The sequence below is a fragment of the Buteo buteo genome, chromosome 1 (assembly GCF_964188355.1).
Source record: "Buteo buteo chromosome 1, bButBut1.hap1.1, whole genome shotgun sequence".
Classification (NCBI taxonomy): Eukaryota; Metazoa; Chordata; class Aves; order Accipitriformes; family Accipitridae; genus Buteo; species Buteo buteo.
The window spans coordinates 72,496,672-72,515,383 of record NC_134171.1 but is presented as its reverse complement, the minus strand read 5'-3'; the positions used below and the strand labels follow the sequence as shown (position 1 = coordinate 72,515,383).

The window sequence follows — 18,712 nt, the reverse complement described above, 5'->3', positions numbered from 1 at the left end:
CTTCGCTAGACTTTGGATCTTGAATGGCACCGCAGGAGGGATGCTCAGTTTGGTCACAGACAGTGAAACAGCCAGCCTTTCCCCTCCAGGATACGCATTCGAGCCTCGCTGAAGTCACTAATGATCAACCACCCCGGCTTCGCTGCGCTCACAAGCACATTTTTCGGTCCACAGGTTTGCTCTGTGCCGGGCTGCCTCCGAGTCCTCTCCCCCATAAGCTTCAGTGACCAGGGCTTGTTGTCCACCTCATGGGGGAATTCGCTGCCGTCCTGGACCCGGCTCAGTGGAGGAGAAACAGATTTAGCCTTGAAGAAGGTTCCATTTTCTCAAGGTGAAAGGACGAAGGGGTTTTCACAGGGCAGTCTCTGCTCCCATGTGAAGGACAAGTTGTTCAAAACTGCCTCTCAGCCTGAAATCACCCCCAAATTCTCATCTTCCCCCCCACCCCCCTTTTTAAATACCACATTCTTGGATCTATTGCATGACTCTTTCCCTGCCCTCTCCTCGTCAGCCATCGAGTGCATCACTAGTTCATATCGAGAAGCCAAGGCTGAAATGTCACATAAACACCCCCCTTCAGCAGGAGCTCATGAGAATCCCAGGCAACTCACCAACACTTCCACCAAGTAGTAAAGAGGTAATAAAACCAGTATCATTTCAGACTATTTGCTGCCTCGGAGCACCTCTCTGGCTTCAGCCAGCTCCGTAAGCCACACGCTGCCCGCTCCATCCCTTACCCCCGGGATCCGGAGATGGAGGTGGCATCAGCTCCCAAAGCCAGGTCTGAGCTGCGGTGACAGACCAAACCCCAGGGCGGTAAAGCACTGAAACGAACAGGCTAACGAGGAGTCAGGGCAGATTGACGTACGGCAATGGAGGGATTCGGTATTTCCCCTGAAGACAGCCGTGCCAGGCAGAGCGATGCTTTCGCGCTGCAGGGATCAGCATCCGACCGTGCCTTTCCCTGTAAATTGTCTTCTGGACTTAGAGCTACTGCAAGTCTATTACTGAGAGCCTGCATCAATCCCCTAATATATCTGGGATACAGAGGCAAAATTAGCATTTCTTTCAAAGAAAGAAACTAGAATATAATGAATTCAGAAAGCCTAGCTGCTCTCTGAGGAAAACAAAGCAGTTTCACCCAAACTCCAGCATGTACCTGCAGAGGGAAGAGTACTTTTCTATGTCTCAGAAAGCTGCCCTGGAAGGACAAAATCTACTCATAATTAGATCTATGTTTGATGCATTACAAGTAGGCAATTCACAGAGGAATTAGCTATTGACTACATAGAACATTTTTGCAGGGTGCAAAATCAATTCTAGGCACAGCCCAGGTGGCATTTGCCATGACTTGTCTGCATTACCTCGGCCAAACAACCCCTCCGGCACACAGCTGGTGAGAGGAGACAGTCCAGCCAGCCGCGGGGGAAGCTGCCAGCTACCGACCCTCGCCTTCACGGCTGGGGATTAGCAAAACCTCGAGCTTTGCCCCAGCCCAGGGCAGCGGGGCCAGGGGCTGCTCAGCTACGTGCAACGCGGTGCACGGAAAGAGCGCGAAGCCCAAAACCCCTTCAGATGCCCAAAAGGGAGCCTCCGATTTGGCACGTCCACCAGCACCAAGAGCTTCCCAGCCCGAATTTTGGGCTCCCTGGCTCCTGCCGAGGCCGGTCAGAGCTGAGCGAAACCTCCGTGCTGGGGAGACCCGGAGGGCGAAGCACCCCAGAGCCTCGCAAAGCCTCCGTGCTGGGGAGACCCGGAGGGCGAAGCACCCCAGCGCCTCGCCGGCCGGGTTACAAAAGTCATTGGGGGGGGGGGGGAAGCCGGTACGGGGGCACTTGCACAACCAGCCGGGACCAGCGACGTGAGGCAGAGCTGGACGCCAGCCAGGGCTGGACGCCGGCCGGGCAGCGGGAGCTGCCCGCAGCCCTGCCTCCGGTGCAGCCCAACCACCGCGCCGCGGCCGAGCACACCCCCGGGGGGAAAGTCCGGCCCCGGGTTTGGTTGCCGGTTCCACCGCTCCAGCCCCTCTTCCATTACAAATTTACCGGCTGGAAACTGATGACTGGCAAGTTTATTTACCGAGACGCCGAGGTAGCATGAAACCTGGGTAATACAGCGTGAAAAACAGAAGTTGCGTTTATTTTCCAAGATGAACATTAACGCCATTTTACCTGAGAGGCGCGGTGCCCGGACAACGATCCTCAGCATCGCCACGTCAAAGACAACAGTTCTCCATTTGCTTTTCAAGAGGAGCCCACACAGCAGCAATGCAGCTTAGTACATAAATATCCCGTGTGTGATTTGCAGAGCAGCTTCCAAAACACAGTTACTCGGATCGGAAAACTCTAGGATTCCGATTTGTAACTTGTTTAGATCCGGCAGGGTGTAAGTATTGCACCCCTAGCACTGGAAAAACAGCTGAGCCTGCTCAAATGGGACTGGGAAGAGGACACTGGATGATCCCAAGGGCTTCAACAGTCAGGTGGTGAGATGGTCAGGTCCCCAGGTGAGCCCTATTACACTTCACCTCTCAGTCTCCAACCTGCTAACCAGCAACACAATCTGCACGAGCAACACACGTGCCGAGACAGCCCGTGCCCAGGTTTGTTCCAGGCCACACGGCAGTCGGTCAGCAGAGATGCTCACCTTCAAAGCCAGGCAGATATTCTCTACCCCAGACCACAGCTGCCCCGTGCATAAGGGCAGGAGCACGGGAAGTTCCTTCACCGCCCCTTAGCAATGCCAGGGTGAAGGTCCGTAACAAAAAACTGTACAAAACCAGAGTTAAAGCTCTCTGGCGTGGCCCTTCTCACTCTTCCCCTCTCCTCAGCTCAGGCTCACCGTCCTGGCAAGCTGGAATTTCAGCCCCTGCTCGGAGTGTATTTTCTTGACACAGGAATCAAATATAACATTTTGCAATCTGCTGAAAGGGGGAGGAAGAGCGGATCCCAGCCAGACCTCCCGGAGAGGAGAGGAAGAACGTCCTTTACACAGCCCGTCCCCAAAAACTGCGCTTCCTCTGGCACAATGGAAGGCACTAAACCCACCTGAGGCCACGCTCCTCCCAAGAGAGATCCAATTCGCACCTTGAAGGGGAAGAAGGAAGGAAAAACGATGCTCACGCCAAGAAGACTCTCCTTACCTTGACCTAAGATACCCTCACTCCCAAAACAGTCACCGGGAAGGAGGCTGAATCTTCTCCCCCTTGGAGCACGTGGCAAAGAGCAGGGTTTGCGGACCACCTCCGGGTGGGCAGCAGGGAGGGCCCGGGCACCAGCTGCAACGAATGGTGCCAACGGGCAGCCCCAGCCTAAAATCCTCCTGCTTCTAAATGCCTGCGTGCCGGGAAGCGCGTGACCACCGGGAGCTTCGCGGGGCCAGCACCTCCGCTGATTTGGGCTCTGGAAAAGCATCGATCGATCGATGCTGTGCAAATCCCAGGCTCTTCGTGGCGCTCGCTCTTACCTGCCTCCCGTTTGCCCCGTGCTCTCGGCAGAGGCGGGGGAACCGCTCCGGCACCACTAAGGGCTCCAGTACCTGCCAGTGGGTCAGGGGGACACGGCAGCCCTGCCGGTCCTTGCAGAGCCTGGCCTTTCTAGAGACCTCCAAAAACGATGTCACCACCTGAGAGCTGTTCAGAAGCTACCACCAAAACGCTGGTGGTCACACGGACGTCCTAACCGGACAATGTGCCCATTTCTGTCTGTCGGAAGACAGACTAAAGGTTGAAGGGAAGTAATTTCCCCCGTGTGCTAAATGGAAATGAGTTGTCCTCCCCTTCCTCAGATGCTGGCAAGCATGAGAGCACAAGTGGCTGCAGTGGCTCTAAGGAGAGCTATTCACACACCAACTCCCTTCAACGTCACTAGCATTGTAAAAGGAAATTAAAATGGCTTTGCCCCAAGAAGCTAGGTGGCAGGTCTTCGGAGCATAAATAATTATTCAAAAAATTATTAAGTGTCCGAAAATAGATTCAGAGAGTTACTGAGCAAGTCAAGCCAAAGGCTGGCTGCCGCATGTAGAAGTCTTGGAAATTTTGATTCAACAGGCAGACACCTCTTAGGCAGATGCCCTCTTCTAAATATGAAGAACCCTATTTAATCATCTGCGCTGCAGTGTATGTTCGTATCTGAGATGAAGTGACATGCTTGTTTATTTAACGAGATGTCAGAATTGTCACTATCATTCCCTCTCTCCTCCTTAGCTGTGTGGAAGACTTTACCATCTGCTGCCCAGACTTATTGCTACTCATTTCTCAGTGAGACAGATATTGGGTTAAAGTGGCAAAGCTCCACTTTGAGATGCTTTAGTCACCGAAACGCTTGAGAAATCAGAGCTGAGTGCTTTGGAAAGCTATCTCAGCTATCTATGGCAACGCTGCCTGTTTTAAACATCCATCCTCTGCCCGCTGCTACCTCAGGTGAACCCGTTTCGGGGCAGCCTCCCTCAAACCTACCAAGATCCCCACATCTGCCACCAAGTCCTGGCTCCCAGCTTCTTCCCAGGTGCCCAAAATCGAGGTGAAGCGCAGAGGGGAGAGCAGCCGGACACTTCCAGCCCCACTGCTTGGGCAGGGAGGATGCCCCACAGCAGAGCAATGGCAGGGAGGCTGGGACATGGTTTTTGGAAGACTCTAGAAAGGGCTCCTGGGGATGTGGCAGGGCGAAGGGGCATCCCACGGGAAAGCAGCCAGCAGCCACCAACCCAGGCGATGGCTTCGCTCGTGGCAGAAATAAGGTGCTGGGATGCACGTGCACGATGAAGTTAGAAACCACCACGCTCGCAGCCATCCGTGCTGCGCAGAAGCAAACCGCCACAGGTTTTTTCCTGTTAATCCACTGTGATATTTCAGTGACTACTGTCCATCCCCCCCCCCCCCCCCCAAGGACCGTATTTTCCTGAAAACGCTGGCAGTGTTAGGGCAGCAGTACCAAACACAGCACAAGCGCTTTCCTGACATAGGGATGACTGGTTGGGAGGAGCTGCCTGACCAAGGAGGTGGAAGGATCATTATCCCAAGGAAGGTTGTGGAAGTTTTGCGGAAATCACTGGTTTTACTACATGCTAGAAAAAAGTTAGTCCTATGCATATTTTTTAATAAGTAACATAGTTCCACTGGGCCTGGGATTTCCACAGCATTGGAAAAGGATTAACAGTCTGTCCACTAAGCAGGATGTTTGAAACATCAGCATCTCCAGGGCAACGAGTCAAAAAGTTAAGAAAAAAAACATTTCTCACAGTCTATGCAGACTCTGGCCTGGACCCCTTCTCTCGCCTTGCTCACTGTTCCCAGCTAGTGGAAACGTCAGCCAGACGTGCGTAAGATAGCTGAGACTGCTTTCCAAAGAAACTTCTCTTTTTTTCTCTAAGTCACGTGGACCTAAAATTAATTGCATCTTTTGTGTATTTTCAGAAGGATTTTATTTTCCATGGCTGGCTATCAGGACTTTTGAATCACCCCAAGAGACACCAAGCAAACACTGATTCATATTTTGGAGCTAAATCACCATTCTTCTCAAATCCCGGGGACAAAGCAGTAGGTGTGGAAAACAGCATTGTGCATCACCAGTAACTTTTGTTTCTTTCAAAAACACCTTCGTTATTGTCATGCTGGCTTGGTCACACACGGCATAGGAAAGCCAACACCCTAAACAGCACAGAAAAGCACATTCAGTACAGTGGGGAGCAGGAAACCTCTCCTTCCTCCTCCTCGCAGATCACATGAGGAGGTGGTTTGGCCTAAACCCAGCTACTTGAGTCATCAGAGTAATAAACCAAGTAACATATCACACCTCCCAGCCATTAGTTACTTAACGACCACCAAGAATTCTGGGCAGCGAGCAGCTCCGTGAAACTTGCTGGAGCAGGAGCTGGGGAGCGGCGGCAGGGAGGACGAGCAGCCAGCTCTGGGGGCAAAGGGTTTTCCCATGGGGCAGGAGAAGCAGGATGAAGAGCCATCAGGCTAAGATGCACCTGAATGTCAGCGACCGCCCGACAGGAGCGGAGGACAGGGAGCTCAGAGTCGGCCCCAGCTGCCTCGTCTCCTGAGCAGGACCACCAAGTCAGCCAGCAGCTTCCCTGCCACCAAGTCTGTAATCTGCCAGCGGTGTCGTGGCAGATAATGCAACACAACCTGGGTTACCGATCCCTAAGGCCGCTGCTGTTATGTATTTTCTTCGCCAAATCCTGCCAGAAACGGCGGGGCCATTAGGCTAGCTCATGGATTACTTGGATCACCAACCACTCTTTCCTTTCACAAGTGTCTGGTCTTCTAGAAAGGGGAAGAAAAAAAAAAAGCTGGTTACAGATCATCACACACAAGCATGGAAACAAACTCCTAGTCACGAGTTTGCCCTTCTGATAAGGGTGTCCAGACTTGAGAGCAGACAAGCCCAGTCAGGTGCCGAGTCTGGTTAGCCAGGAACCAGGGCTCACAGTTTGGCATGGCAATCAAGCCTCTGTCTCTACCATGCAGATATAAAGCAGAGAGGATATGAATCAGAGCTGAGAGATCTGAAAGGAGTGGTCAGTGCGTCTGAAGGCAGAGAAAGCCGAGCTCCAGCCCTTCCCTCCACGGCTCTCCGGCTGCATCTCCCCTGTGCTCCCAGCACTGGCCGATCTCTGTCGAGGGCAGGCAGCACGACTGCTTCATTTTACAGAAAACAAAACTGAAGAAGTCAGAGGGGTACTAATTACCTACCTCAAAATGTTTAATTAACTTTCTCACTCTTTAGTTATCTCTATTTAAAATCATTTAATCATGAGAGTACCAAACATTTGGCTTATGGAGGGGCAGACCCTACCCGCAGCCAGGTGTAAGTTTAAGCACCCAGCTCTAGGACCCACCTTTGAAACTGCAGAGGCTCTATACACGTTCCAACTTACTCTCTTTAATAGAAGAGCAGCGTAGAGAGAAAAACACTTGTCAGTAGAGGGCTTGTGAGACTACCACCATCTATGCTTCGATAATCAAAAAAGGAAACAAGGAACAAAGATAGATAGATAAAATTACAGTTGAGAATAATAGATTAGCACAAGCCTTCAGGGATGAAATCGGGATGGTTCATAACTGAAATCAGTCAGAGCCAGGAGGCTTCAAAGCATCAGTGGTACAAGGCATCAAAAACAGCTCTAGAAATGAGAGGGAGACAGAGAAAAGCCTTAAGTGGGGAAGCAAAGCAAGTAGAGGATGGGCAGAAAGAAAGCGAACAGATACCTCCATCATCCCAGAAAGCTCTAGAAATTCTCCCAAGACATCTCTGAACCCCTAGCAAGTACCTTCCAAAATCCAGGCAAGAAGAGTGGTCCCAGGTGACAGAAGAAAGACAAACGATGCACCTGCCTTCAAAAGGGGAGGAAAGAGTTACCGCAGGGACCCTTGCGCCACAAAAATCCGAACCATCCCGGCAGCGATGCGGATGCTGTACGAAGGACCTGGCAAATACAAAGGTCTGTGACTGCAATGGAGAGTAACACGGCACGGCCGCAGAAGAGGCAAGGGCAAATCTGTGGTGGGTGAGCGCTGGAGGGCTGTGCACAGGACGTGGTGGGGAAGGGCAGCATCTCGCTTCTGGGCTGGGGCAGGCAAGGAGAGGCTTGAGGAGAAAGCAGGAAGAAAAAGAGGTTTAGAAGACATGATCTGAAGGAAGTAAGTTTCTTGTTTCCAGGTGAAAAAAAAAAAAAAGAAAAGAAGAAAAAAAAAGAAATACCAAGAGGCCCATGACAAACGGTCTTCAAGTAGATTAAAAGGTTGCTAGAACAAGGGCAGTGACCAACTGCTCTTCGTGTCTCCCAGAGCCAAGACAAGATGCAATCCCCTTCCAGCGCTGGGGAAAGCAGGGTACGCTGTTACGCTTAGGAGAGGTAAGCGCCTACGTTGTCCTACAAAGTTAGAGCTCTCATCACATCAGAGCACCAACCCAATGGAAAAGAGGAAACCCCACCTTTCCGATGACACCTGGCAATTCTTTCCAGCCCCAGGAGGCCAGTTTAGTCCCCGGAGCCGCAAAAAATCCCTTTTCCACGTATCCTGAGGTGCGCCTGCACGCGTGCCCACCAACAAAAGCAGCCGCGCCTTCCCGGGAGCTCTGAGGGGCTGTGAAATTTCCTTCGCTGGCAGCTTAAAAAGAGGGTGCACGTCCCCCATAAAGGCGGCCTGCAAATCATTCATCCTGATGGCACAAAGAGGAAAAAAAAAAAGCAAAGTTAAGATCCTCTCTAAAACTTGACTTCTGCTCGGCGGTGGAGCCCGGCCTGTGTTTCTCCCTGCCCGTAACCCCCCCGAGCCCAGCGGGGAAAAAAAACCCACCCGAGAGCAGGAGTGGGACACCTAAAATGCAGCGATGAGCTGCCGTGCCCTGCTCCCACTCCTCCCGGGGAGGGAAAACACGAGGGGAACCGGGTGGGGGGCGAGCAGGGGAGCTTTTTAAGCAGAGCCGGGCCTAAGGCCGCGCTGCAGCAGCGTCTCCCACGGAAGACCACCCCACCCGCCACGAGTGGCCTCTGGGACCCCCTCCCCGCCACTTCAGGGGCCAGACCCCCGTTATAAGGGGTCCCTCCCCCGTTATAAGGGGTCACTACCCTGCCGAGCGCCCGGGACACGGCGCGGAGGGAGGGGTGCGTGGGGGCTCCGCGCTGACACACGCGTGGGGGAACCCCACTCCCCCCCCCACCCCAAAGCTGAACCGGCCGGAGCGACCGCCGGCGGGGAAGAGAGGGAGGGAGGTAGGTCACGGAGCCACCCACCCCCGCGCCGTGACGCCCGTGGGAACGCCACACCGCCCCTCTGGCGTCACCAGTGGAAAACCTCCGCCGGGCGAGACCACTGCGGCGGATGGGGGGGGGGGGGGATGTGCGGCCCCCTCCCCGGCGCAGCGCGTCCCCCCACCCTCAGGCCGCGGCAGAAGCGCGGAGCGACCGCGGGCAGGCGCGGCCCCGCCGGTCCGCCGCGGTGCGGGCGGCGGGTGAACCGCGGAGCGGCCGTTGTTCCTCCTCCTCCTCCTTCCTCCCCCCCCGGGGTGCGGGTGGTAGGTGCCGGATGTACCGGCTGCGCGGGCCGCCGCCGCCGCCGCCTCTATAAGCGCCGCCGCGGGGCGGGCGCGGGAGCCGCTGCTCGACCTCGACCCCGTCCCTGTCCCGTCCACGACCCGTCGCCGTCCCGCCGGGAGCATGTACCAGAGCCCTGCGCGCTGCCTCTGCTCGGCGCTGCCCGCCCTCTGCTGCGCCCCCGCCTCGGCCTCCCTCCTGCCGCCAAGGCCCCGCGCAACCCCTCACCAGCCGCCGCCGTCTCCCCTCGGTCCCGCCGCCCCACGGGTGGCGGCAGCGGCAGCGGGCGGCCCGCCCGTCCCGGGGGCTTTGCCCCGCACAGGTGGGTACCGGGGAAAGGGGGAGGGGGGGGGGACGGACACCCTTGCTCTGCCCCCGGACGCAGGCCGGTGGCGTGGAGCGAACCCACGTACTCGCGGGGTGACTCTTGGCCTGCCCGGACGGGTCAGGGTCGGGGAGCTGAACCGTTTGTTCTCCGCTCCTCCGGGGTTGTGGTTTGCGTGGGACGGCCTCCACTCGCGGTGGGGTTTCGGGGTTTTTTTTCTTCTGCTACAGGCAGCGCCTGGGAATAAGCCCCAGGTTACGCTCAGGCAGGTAAAGCCGTCAGCCTCCTGCTCGCCCGTGACGTTAAGCGATTACGCCCCGCTCTTCATTCCCGAAATGAGACTTGGGGAAACGTTCGAGGTCCCGCGTGTCCGTGGGTGCACGCTCTGCCCGCGGCCCATGCGATGACCCACGGCGAGGCGCAGAGCGGTAACGTGCCCACCGGGTCTCTGCCGTTCGGATTCGGCCTTAAGCCGCATCAATTGATGGGCGGCTTGCCTCTGATCGCGGAGGAGAGGATCCCGGTGGAAGCTGGGGCGGCATCCACCTTTTCTCCAGGCTGCTGGGGGGAGAGGGGAAACGTCCGACACCCTTTATGCAATATCTGGGGCTGTACTACTTACCTGGCGTGCAGGAGATCTGCTTTTCCCTACTGTCCTCAGCTGGGGTTGGGGTGAAGTGTGTTCATTCCCTGTGGGTGCTGTTACAGGAGGGGTCTACAAGCCAGGCTGGGGCAGGGTGCTTCCATTCCTCCTGTTGAAGCCAGGCCAGGATGCCAAACGGCAGGATGGAAGCTTCACGGAGCTACGGGGAAGAGGAGCGTATGTGCGTGCGAGCTGGCAAAGTCGTGCTCGTGATTAGAGCACTCATGAAAAAAAGGGTTTCCAGAGCTCGTGCCAAGCGCTGATTCTGTGTATTACTAGGGGAAGGATTTGAGGTTCCCTCCTCTTTTTGGTGTTGCCTGTTGACTAGGCAGCACCTCCCTTGCTGTGATGTCTTGGCACCCTCACACGAGGATTCAGGCTCCCTTCTGCGTAAGACTGGCCTAGTTGCCAAAATCAGGACTCGAACTCCAAGCAGCAGCAACCACCGCTTTGAATGCGGGTGGCACGGGGCTGCAATCCCATGGCTGACCCGAACAAGGCTATACATGTAGTATGATACCCTGTAGCATAGGATTTGTCACGTGGGGATGACGTCTGCAAAGTTTCACCTAGAATTGGGGTTGCAGGGAGGGTGTCTCCGGCTGCTACCGGCCTCCTCAGCTGTGGAGGGTGATGCAACTACAGACCAGGCTGGAGGTGTGGTGGGGCTGTTCCCCTGGCAGTGAAATCCCTGCAGTGAACAAGGTGGGGGCTCTCAGCCAAAAGCAGTGCTGGGAGGTAGGAGATGAAAGGATGGGAAAACAGAATGCTGTTCACCTTACCGAAAAAGTAAGGGCCCTGGCTCTGAAACCCTTCTTCAGCCCCCTGGTCTGCCTGCATGCTGCAGCCCTCAGCTTTGAGGCAAAGTGCTTAAACTCAAGTCCGTGACTGCTCGTTGCCTGAGGTCCTAGAAGTTCATATCTTCTGTGCTCTTGCTGGGTGACGCAGGAAACCTTGAACTTTGCACCCTGTTCTTCTGAAGTTTAATGAACAGTTTAAATTCTTCCCCTGCCCTTACTGTGCTGAGGCACCACCCTTGCTGAGAGGAAGGCTTTTTATTTTAAACACCTTGAATAGTAATTGCTGAGCTGGCGTTCCCTATTGCAACATCGCGCAGAGAGAATCGCTTCCACGTTCACCGCCCACCGCTAAAGTGCAAGCTCAGGAGTCCGCTTGTTCCTCTGCATACACCAGCACCACAGTGCCAGCAGCAGACATTAACCCAGCAAGTAACAGGTCATTTAACTTGGGACTGTAAGGATCTCAGAACGGTGACCTTGTACTTGCCTCGCTGCCACAGACATGTTAAGCATTGCAAAAACAACAAATGGATTTTGTGTTTGGAGTTTCAATGCGCAGGCTGCCTGTCTGGCCCCTGTTCTGCGGAACAATTCAGTCTGTGCTGTGACTGTTTCAGCACTTTGGGGACAAAGAACTTGTGCAGTTCATCAGTCATCTTAAGCTGGAGTCTTCCTGCAGGAGTCCCCCTTCAGCCAAGCACTCCCAAGCCACCTACAACAGGCCTGAAAGCATTTGATTTACAGCCCAGGCCCTCTTTCACCCCGCCTGCCCTGGGCTGTCAAAAGAAGATGGAAGCTTTTTTTTCCTTCCTGAGACATTACTGACTTGAAAAGCTGTCGGGTTTGTGCTGCAGCTGGGCTGTAGCACGTCCTGTGCAGGTTAGGCTATGCCTCACTCCCCACAAAGAGCTGGCTACCCCATGACCCCAGGGATGACGAGGTTCAGACAATACTCTGGCTTTGTTTGCAGCTTGGCAGGCGCATGACTGAACTTAGACTTCATTCTGCTGTAACAGATGTGACCTGCTCAGAGCTTTAGGGTAGATTTTTGGCTCCAGATGCGTTACACCTGGCTTGTCCCTTTCAACATCCTCTCTCTGATTCAGGTCAAGCAATGAGCAGCCTGGGCCCTCACTTGCTAATGGCTTCGTGGAGCAGAGCGACTCCCCGTTATTCCTTTGGAGAGCCCTGCCTGAGCCGTGTTGATCCGTGGCACTGCCTTCGTGTGGACTTCCCACCGCCTGGCTCGGGCTGTGCCAGGAGGGAAGGGCAGGGGTGTGCGGGGCGTAGGGCTCGTGGCTGTACTCGGCTGCGGACGGCATCCCTGCGGCACCAGAAAGCACCGTGTACTTCTCTCCAGTGGCAGCACTTAACTACGGGTGGTACCTACCCCAAAAATAGGTGAGGAGCTCCCTGTGGAGCTGTCATGAAAAGCTCCATCGATTTCTTTGGGTTTCTGCATGGCTGCCTGGCAGCTCTGGTAGCACGTAAGCTGGACCCTTTTGCAAGCAGTTACAGGGCGTGCTTTCGTTCCCGGTCCCCGTCCCCTCGCAGCTGTGTCAGGGTCCTGCTTCGCTCACTGCTAAATGGCATTTCTTCTACTTCAGCAGCATTTGGCTTCTTGACAAGAACTGTAAACTAAGAAAGACTGCAGCAACTGAAATGCTTTAAACACAGTTCCCCAGAAAGACATTCATGCTTGTGAGCCCAAGCTCACATCTCAGTTTGAGGAACTCCTGGTACTTTAACTAAAAGGATGGAGCTGGGGAGAGATGTCCTACATCCAATTGAAATTCCCAATTTATGACTTCCTTAGAACTGTTCCGAGGCACCATTCTACCGGATTACACATACAAAACATACCGTAAACCAAGTATTTTTTAGTGTCTTTAAAAGTACCCATTTTCCTAAAGACAAGGACATGACACTTCTGCTGCAGGGTCTTTCTTTTCTCTTTTACTCCTCCTAAGTATTTTTATTGAAGTGTTAGGGCTTCCGTCTTCCTGCCTTCCCCTCCAGCCAGGTCTGTCACTATTGTACGTCTGTCACCAGCGCTTAGGATTGGTAATGCTGTAGTTCAGGCTAGCAAAGGCTGAACATCCAAGTGTGTTGGGTAGCACTCCAAATCTGCCACAAGATGTGAGTGCAAGATGACAAGTCTCTTCTGGTTTTAAGTAACTCAAAGGTACAAATAAGCTTACTTAAAAACTGCTGTGGGCCAACAGCAATGCAACGCTGAAGTTCTTTTGCTCAAGATTACCTTTGCAAAATGCATTCAGAGTAAGTAAGTTACAACAACGGACAGCAACAGAACTCTTGTCAGCGTTGGCTCTTGTGCAAGTTGCTGTGGTGCAAGCGCTGCTGCCCGTGCTTGAAGGGAAACCAAGCGTCCAGGCAAGCTACTTGGGCAGAGCACTGAGAAGTACTCCCCGGGCGTTGTGGCAAGGGTCAGAGCAAAACCCTCCCCCTGCGGAAGGGTTGGAAGAGATCTTGGGGCATGCACGGCCGTGCCAAGGACTTGCTACGGAGATGTGTAGGAATATCATCAACTCTGGGCAAACTCCTTCACAGCTACCCTGAAGCTCGTCCCTTAACGCTAACAGTCTCCAGTGTGTTTGCAGTAAGCGAGCCTCAGGGCGCTTAGAGCTGCACGGTGGTACCGGCTGTGCTCTTGTGAAGTGGGTGAAGGAGGTATTTTACAGCACACTAGTCACCAGGGCTGCTGTCTGAAAGGGATGGCTCTGCTGCTTCACCCCTGCTAAGGGAAGAGGGCTGCAGCCACCTCCTGCGCATAAGCCAAAGGGCAAAACAGGGAGACGGGGGGGACAACACCTTCCCCCGTGGCGGCTGTGACCCTGTGTGGGATGGGGGGACCTCCCTGCAGGAGACACGGGGCTGGGGTGGGGGGCTGACTGCTAGCAAGCATCGAGGGGTAGAGGTGGGGGACAGCTGCTTATCTGCAGGAGGTGTGCTTAAGGTGGCAAAAGGAGCAGGAGGTCACTGGGGAGGACCGCAGGGGGTGCTGGAAGCTGCCAAGCTGGGGCACAGCGCGAAGGAGCGAGGAGCCAAAGGGAGAAAGGAGAGCGAAAGGAATGAGCGTAGGGGCGTGAAGGGGAGCTGGAGAGACCCCCGTCTCCTCTCCGCATCCCAAGGTCTAAGCCAGTAGAAGCACCTGGCTGCAACGTTGCTGCTTTGGGGGCAAATGAAGCTGTGATCAGAGATTCCTATTAAATATTAACCTGAGGGAATGGGTCACCCTGCTTGCCGCTCTGCAGGCAGGAGGCCCGCAGCCCAGAGGCATCCCAAATAGGCGCAGGGTACCGGGCTGTGCAGGGTGCCGTCTCCGTTAGAGACAAGTGCTGCATGTGAAAGGAGGAGCGGGCAGCATTTGTCTACCTGCTGGCCTCTCTCCTCTGTGAGGAGGGAAAAAGTCCGCTCTATTCTGTTTCCTACGGCACATGCAGAAGTTAATCTTAGCCCTGCTATTTTGGATGAAAGACTCCTGTCTTCCTTGAGTAGATACCTGCACGATGTCCTAAACCAGACCGTTTGCATGCTGCAGAGGTTAGCAGCCACTGGTAATAAGCAAAACACAACGAGACTGTGGACAGAACTCACCCTATCTCTGCATCCTTCTTCTTTTATCTCAGATTCAGGAACAGGCTCCTGCACAAACCACAAATTGCTGGCACTGTAACAAGGTTATCTGCGAGGCACCTAAGTGGTGAGAAGAGTCATGGTGGACATCTCTTAATACCTTTTCTTCCTTTCCAGTGTGTTCCATGGGAAACAGCACCAGTCGGCTCTACAGCGCGCTCGCCAAGACGCTGAGCGGCAGTGCAGTGTCCCAGCACCAGGACTGCCTGGAGCAGCCAGACTCGGCACGGCTGGATCCTATAGACCCCAAGGATTTGCTGGAGGAATGTCAGATCGTTCTGCAGAAACGGCCACCCCGGTTTCAGAGGGACTTTGTGGACCTGAAGAAAAACGCTGCCAGCAACCACCGCCCCATTCGGGTCATGCAGTGGAACATCCTTGCCCAAGGTAGGCGCTGCCTCTAAGCTCGAGGTGCGACCTTGAGATCAAATGCAGCAATGAAAACCTTTAAATGCAGAAGTGTCTACGTAGTTAAGCATGCCTGGGACTGGCAGAGCAAAGGGACAGAGGCGAATTACCTGAGGCGCAACTGACTGAGGGCTGGGGTGGGAGGGGAGATTTTCAGCACTTGAAATAGTGGCTTGCCTTCCGTCCTATAGGAAAGGAAAAAAGGGCTCTCCTTGCAACTGTGATGCCAAGGGTAGCTCTGAACGCCTGTCTTAACACAGTATATTCAAAAAGCTGTGACCCACCACTTTTAGATAGTTGTTAGCCCCCAGAAAAGATTCATCCTTCCCTAAGTTTTATTCCTTGTAAAGCTTCTCTACAGTTTTCCAGTTACTTTATTGGTGAACTATTCAGGGATTCATGTCTGTTATGGCAATTCTTAATTCTCTGGGATAATATTAACTGATTTTTTTTTTTTTCTCAGACCCCTAAAATCAAGGCTGTAAATTGACTTATGCAACAGTCTCATCTTTTGGGGTGCGAAATCCCCCATGTAGAGACTGCCTTAACATTCTGCAGTTAAGTAACTCCTATCCCACTGTGGTTTTTTCTTCAGCTTAAGCTGTGGCAGCCACATGTGGAAGCACTTGCCACAGCGTAGTGACTTTTGGGATGAGGGGGAAGAAGTCTTTAATCTAACTTTTATCTGTTAAAGGGAACTTAATTTTTTTGGAGAGATTTCAGTGTTTTGAGAGGGGTACTCACACCCATTGGCAAGCCTGGCACCCTTAAAGTCAGCAGCTGCTCCTGAAAAACCCCTCACCTGCATATGAACTGACGTACACGCATTTTACAGGGAAAGCAAAAGTGTGGCAAAAGCCTCATGCCGCTTCCCGTTATAAGCCCTTGCGCTGTGACAGACTGCCTGTTCTCGTGCGGGGCTGCAGGCAGCCACTGGCTGCTGCAAGGTGGCAGCTGGATCCCGAGAGCAGAGCCTGGCCTCTGCAAAACCGGGAGGAAGACAGCCCGTTTCAGCTATCGGTAACTTTTTTTTTTTCCCTCCCCTCCCTGCTAATTTCAGCTCTCGGAGAAGGCAAAGACAACTTTGTTCAGTGCCCCATGGAAGCTCTGAAATGGGAAGAGAGGAAGTGCCTCATCCTGGAGGAAATCCTTGCCTACAAGCCTGACATCTTGTGCCTGCAAGAAGTCGACCACTACTTTGACACGTTCGAGCCACTCCTCAGCCGACTTGGCTACCAGTGTACTTTCTTCCCGAAGCCGTGGTCCCCCTGCCTGGACGTGGAGCAGAACAACGGGCCGGATGGCTGCGCCTTGTTTTTCCTCAAAGACCGCTTTGAGCTCATCAACAGCGCTAACATTCGGCTAACCGCCATGAAGCTGAAGACCAACCAAGTGGCCATAGCTCAGACGCTGAAGTGCAATGAAACTGGAAGACTGTTCTGCATTGCCGTCACTCACCTGAAAGCCCGTACCGGCTGGGAGAGGTTTCGGTCCGCACAAGGCTGCGATCTTCTCCAGAACTTGAAGAGTATTACCCAAGGTGCAAAGATCCCTCTGATCATCTGCGGAGACTTCAATGCGGAGCCTACCGAGGAGGTCTACAGAGAGTTTTCCAACTCCAGCCTCAACTTAAACAGTGCATACAAGCTGCTGAGCCCCGACGGGCAGTCAGAGCCCCCATACACCACCTGGAAGATCCGGCCCTCGGGAGAGTGCCGGCACACGCTGGATTATATCTGGTATTCCCAGCACGCCTTGAATGTGAACTCAGCCCTGGGCTTGCTGACTGAAGAGCAAATTGGGCCCAACAGGCTGCCGTCATTCAATTACCCTTCCGATCACCTGTCTCTGGTGTGTGACTTTAGTTTTAATCAAGACCCTGACAGACTGCTGTGATGTGTTGGAATGCCACCTGGTATTGCAGTGTCTTAACTCACCACTATTTTATTTTAGAGAGAACTTTTGAAGCTGGAAGCCATTGAAGGATGAGGAAATACTGTTGACTAAACATTATTTTGGGCACTTGTTTGGAGTTACACTTGCCGTTCAGCGCTTGTTAATCTGGAGCCTCCAAGGGAGGAAGAAAGGAGTCGGTGTTCTCGTCGTGGTGTTCTTGCCATGTCGAGGTTTGAACACCGGAAGGCAAATGAGCTTTATCCTTTCACTAACCCCTGTATTTAAGGATTTAATCCTCTAATGAATGGGGAGGCCTTAGTATTTAAATCAAAACACTTGTGTTTGTAAAACAACTTGCCCTGACAGCATGCTCATTTTATTTATTTCACGTTAATCTTGTGCAAGTACCAAAGGGAACGAGGCTCAACTATTTAGTGAGATTCTCTTAAATCTTTTTCTGTTGCAATACAAAGGAAGTTTAATGCAGTTTAGACATGAACAAATCTAAGCTCATACTAGTGTTGTCTTCTCATTTTTACATGACTTGAGATGATGGTTTCATTAAAAGTGAATGGATAATAGCCCAGTGTAAGGAAGGCACTCTGCAGTAAAAGCAGGTAAGGAAATAGAGGCTAATTACTCTCCATCATAATAGTAATATCCTCACTTTCCCAGATGAATGTGCATGTGTCCATTACACAAGTACAGCCTGTAGGTATGTATACACAGTGACTGTTCCCTTGTCTCTTCTGTGCTTCCCTCCAGAGGACACACCTAACTAGGGAGTATTTCCTCCTCTGCTTCAAGTATTACTTTTCTAAATGGTTTAAATTTGTAGTCTTGTCAATTTTGCTGCTTCAGTAAAGGGCCAATCTTCATGTTGAAAGACTTTCTTTTATTTATCTTCAGAATCTAAAGCTACACTGGAACCTGTTAGAAGATAAAATTTATTTATTGAGAGAAGTTGGTGATCCTGCATCTGACTTGAAATCATACAGCAACAGTGTTCAGGAGCCTCTTTCCGTGGCCCCGGGGAACTCGGGCTAAGCACCTAGGCTACAACAGAGCTGTGTTAGTATAGTAACTCTTGTGCATGGAGTGGTGCTCATTGGTATGACATAGGTATTGCATATATGGATTGTAAACATGCCGCTGTGCTGGAAAATGAGGTAGGGAGAGAGGAGGGAAGAGAGACAACAGTTGGAGTTGGGCTGACATTTAGATAGTTGGGAAAGATGAAGCAGAGCAAATAAAGCAGTACTTCCATGTAAAGTAAGGCCCATAGTAACTCTGAAATGTTCCGGGTGTTTATTAATAAAAGTCTTTGGAAAAAAAAAAAGTAATGTCTCTGCTGCTATCTTCTTCATTTCCCTATCATAAATAGGTGATCTGTCTCAACTAGTGACTGTTCAAGCTTCAAGTTAGTGGTGATGCTACCCATTCCAGACCTCTTTCCCCTGACCCCGCAGTCCTAACCTTACAAGGTGGCACAGCTGCTTTGCTTTCAAGGCAAGTGCTCTTTCTCAGACTTGAGATGCCCAAATTCCACAGCAAGTCTGCAGGGAAAGGAGTTACCTTTAGCGATGTTAACCTGCTTTCTCCCCTAGCTAAAGATGAGGCCTAGACCCTGTATTACTGTAAATATTACTCTTTCTGACAGTTGGGTGGAGCTACAAACCTGGCTGGTACTGCAAAGCGAGGTAAGTATTCCTCCCTGAGGGCTGCTAAGTATGCCTAGCAGAGCTGGCTCCTCACAACAGGCAGCTGTATTTGTCATTTTCTTTTAAGACATCATTTGAAGAGCAAGAAATGCCACAGGTGTGTGCTTTACAAAGCCCACAAATTATCATACTTGCATTACTGGTAAGTGAAATACAGAGTGTGGTAACTGGAAGTCCCAAATTCCCACACAAACACACTCCCTTTCAGGCACATGAA

General features: G+C 52.7%; 1 protein-coding gene and 1 long non-coding RNA gene across 3 annotated transcripts; one reads left to right on the top strand and one right to left on the bottom strand.

The window, feature by feature from the left end:
• Nucleotides 1-5,411: 5,411 nt before the first annotated feature.
• Nucleotides 5,412-8,925, bottom strand: LOC142034681 (uncharacterized). 2 transcript variants are annotated; one of them, XR_012651720.1, is made up of 3 exons: nt 8,746-8,925; nt 7,279-8,171; nt 5,412-6,271 (listed from the first exon to the last, which is right to left on the bottom strand). It is a non-coding gene; the product is annotated as an uncharacterized LOC142034681 (long non-coding RNA). The 2 variants fall into 2 exon arrangements; XR_012651722.1 differs by lacking the exon at nt 8,746-8,925 and adding an exon at nt 8,581-8,743.
• A 132-nt stretch (nt 8,926-9,057) lies between these two features.
• Nucleotides 9,058-18,077, top strand: NOCT (nocturnin). Its single transcript, XM_075036360.1, has 3 exons — nt 9,058-9,367; nt 14,588-14,857; nt 15,939-18,077. Exons 1-3 carry the CDS (start codon nt 9,169-9,171, stop codon nt 16,772-16,774), a joined length of 1,305 nt encoding a protein of 434 aa, XP_074892461.1. The 5' UTR covers nt 9,058-9,168; the 3' UTR covers nt 16,775-18,077.
• Nucleotides 18,078-18,712: the final 635 nt, after the last annotated feature.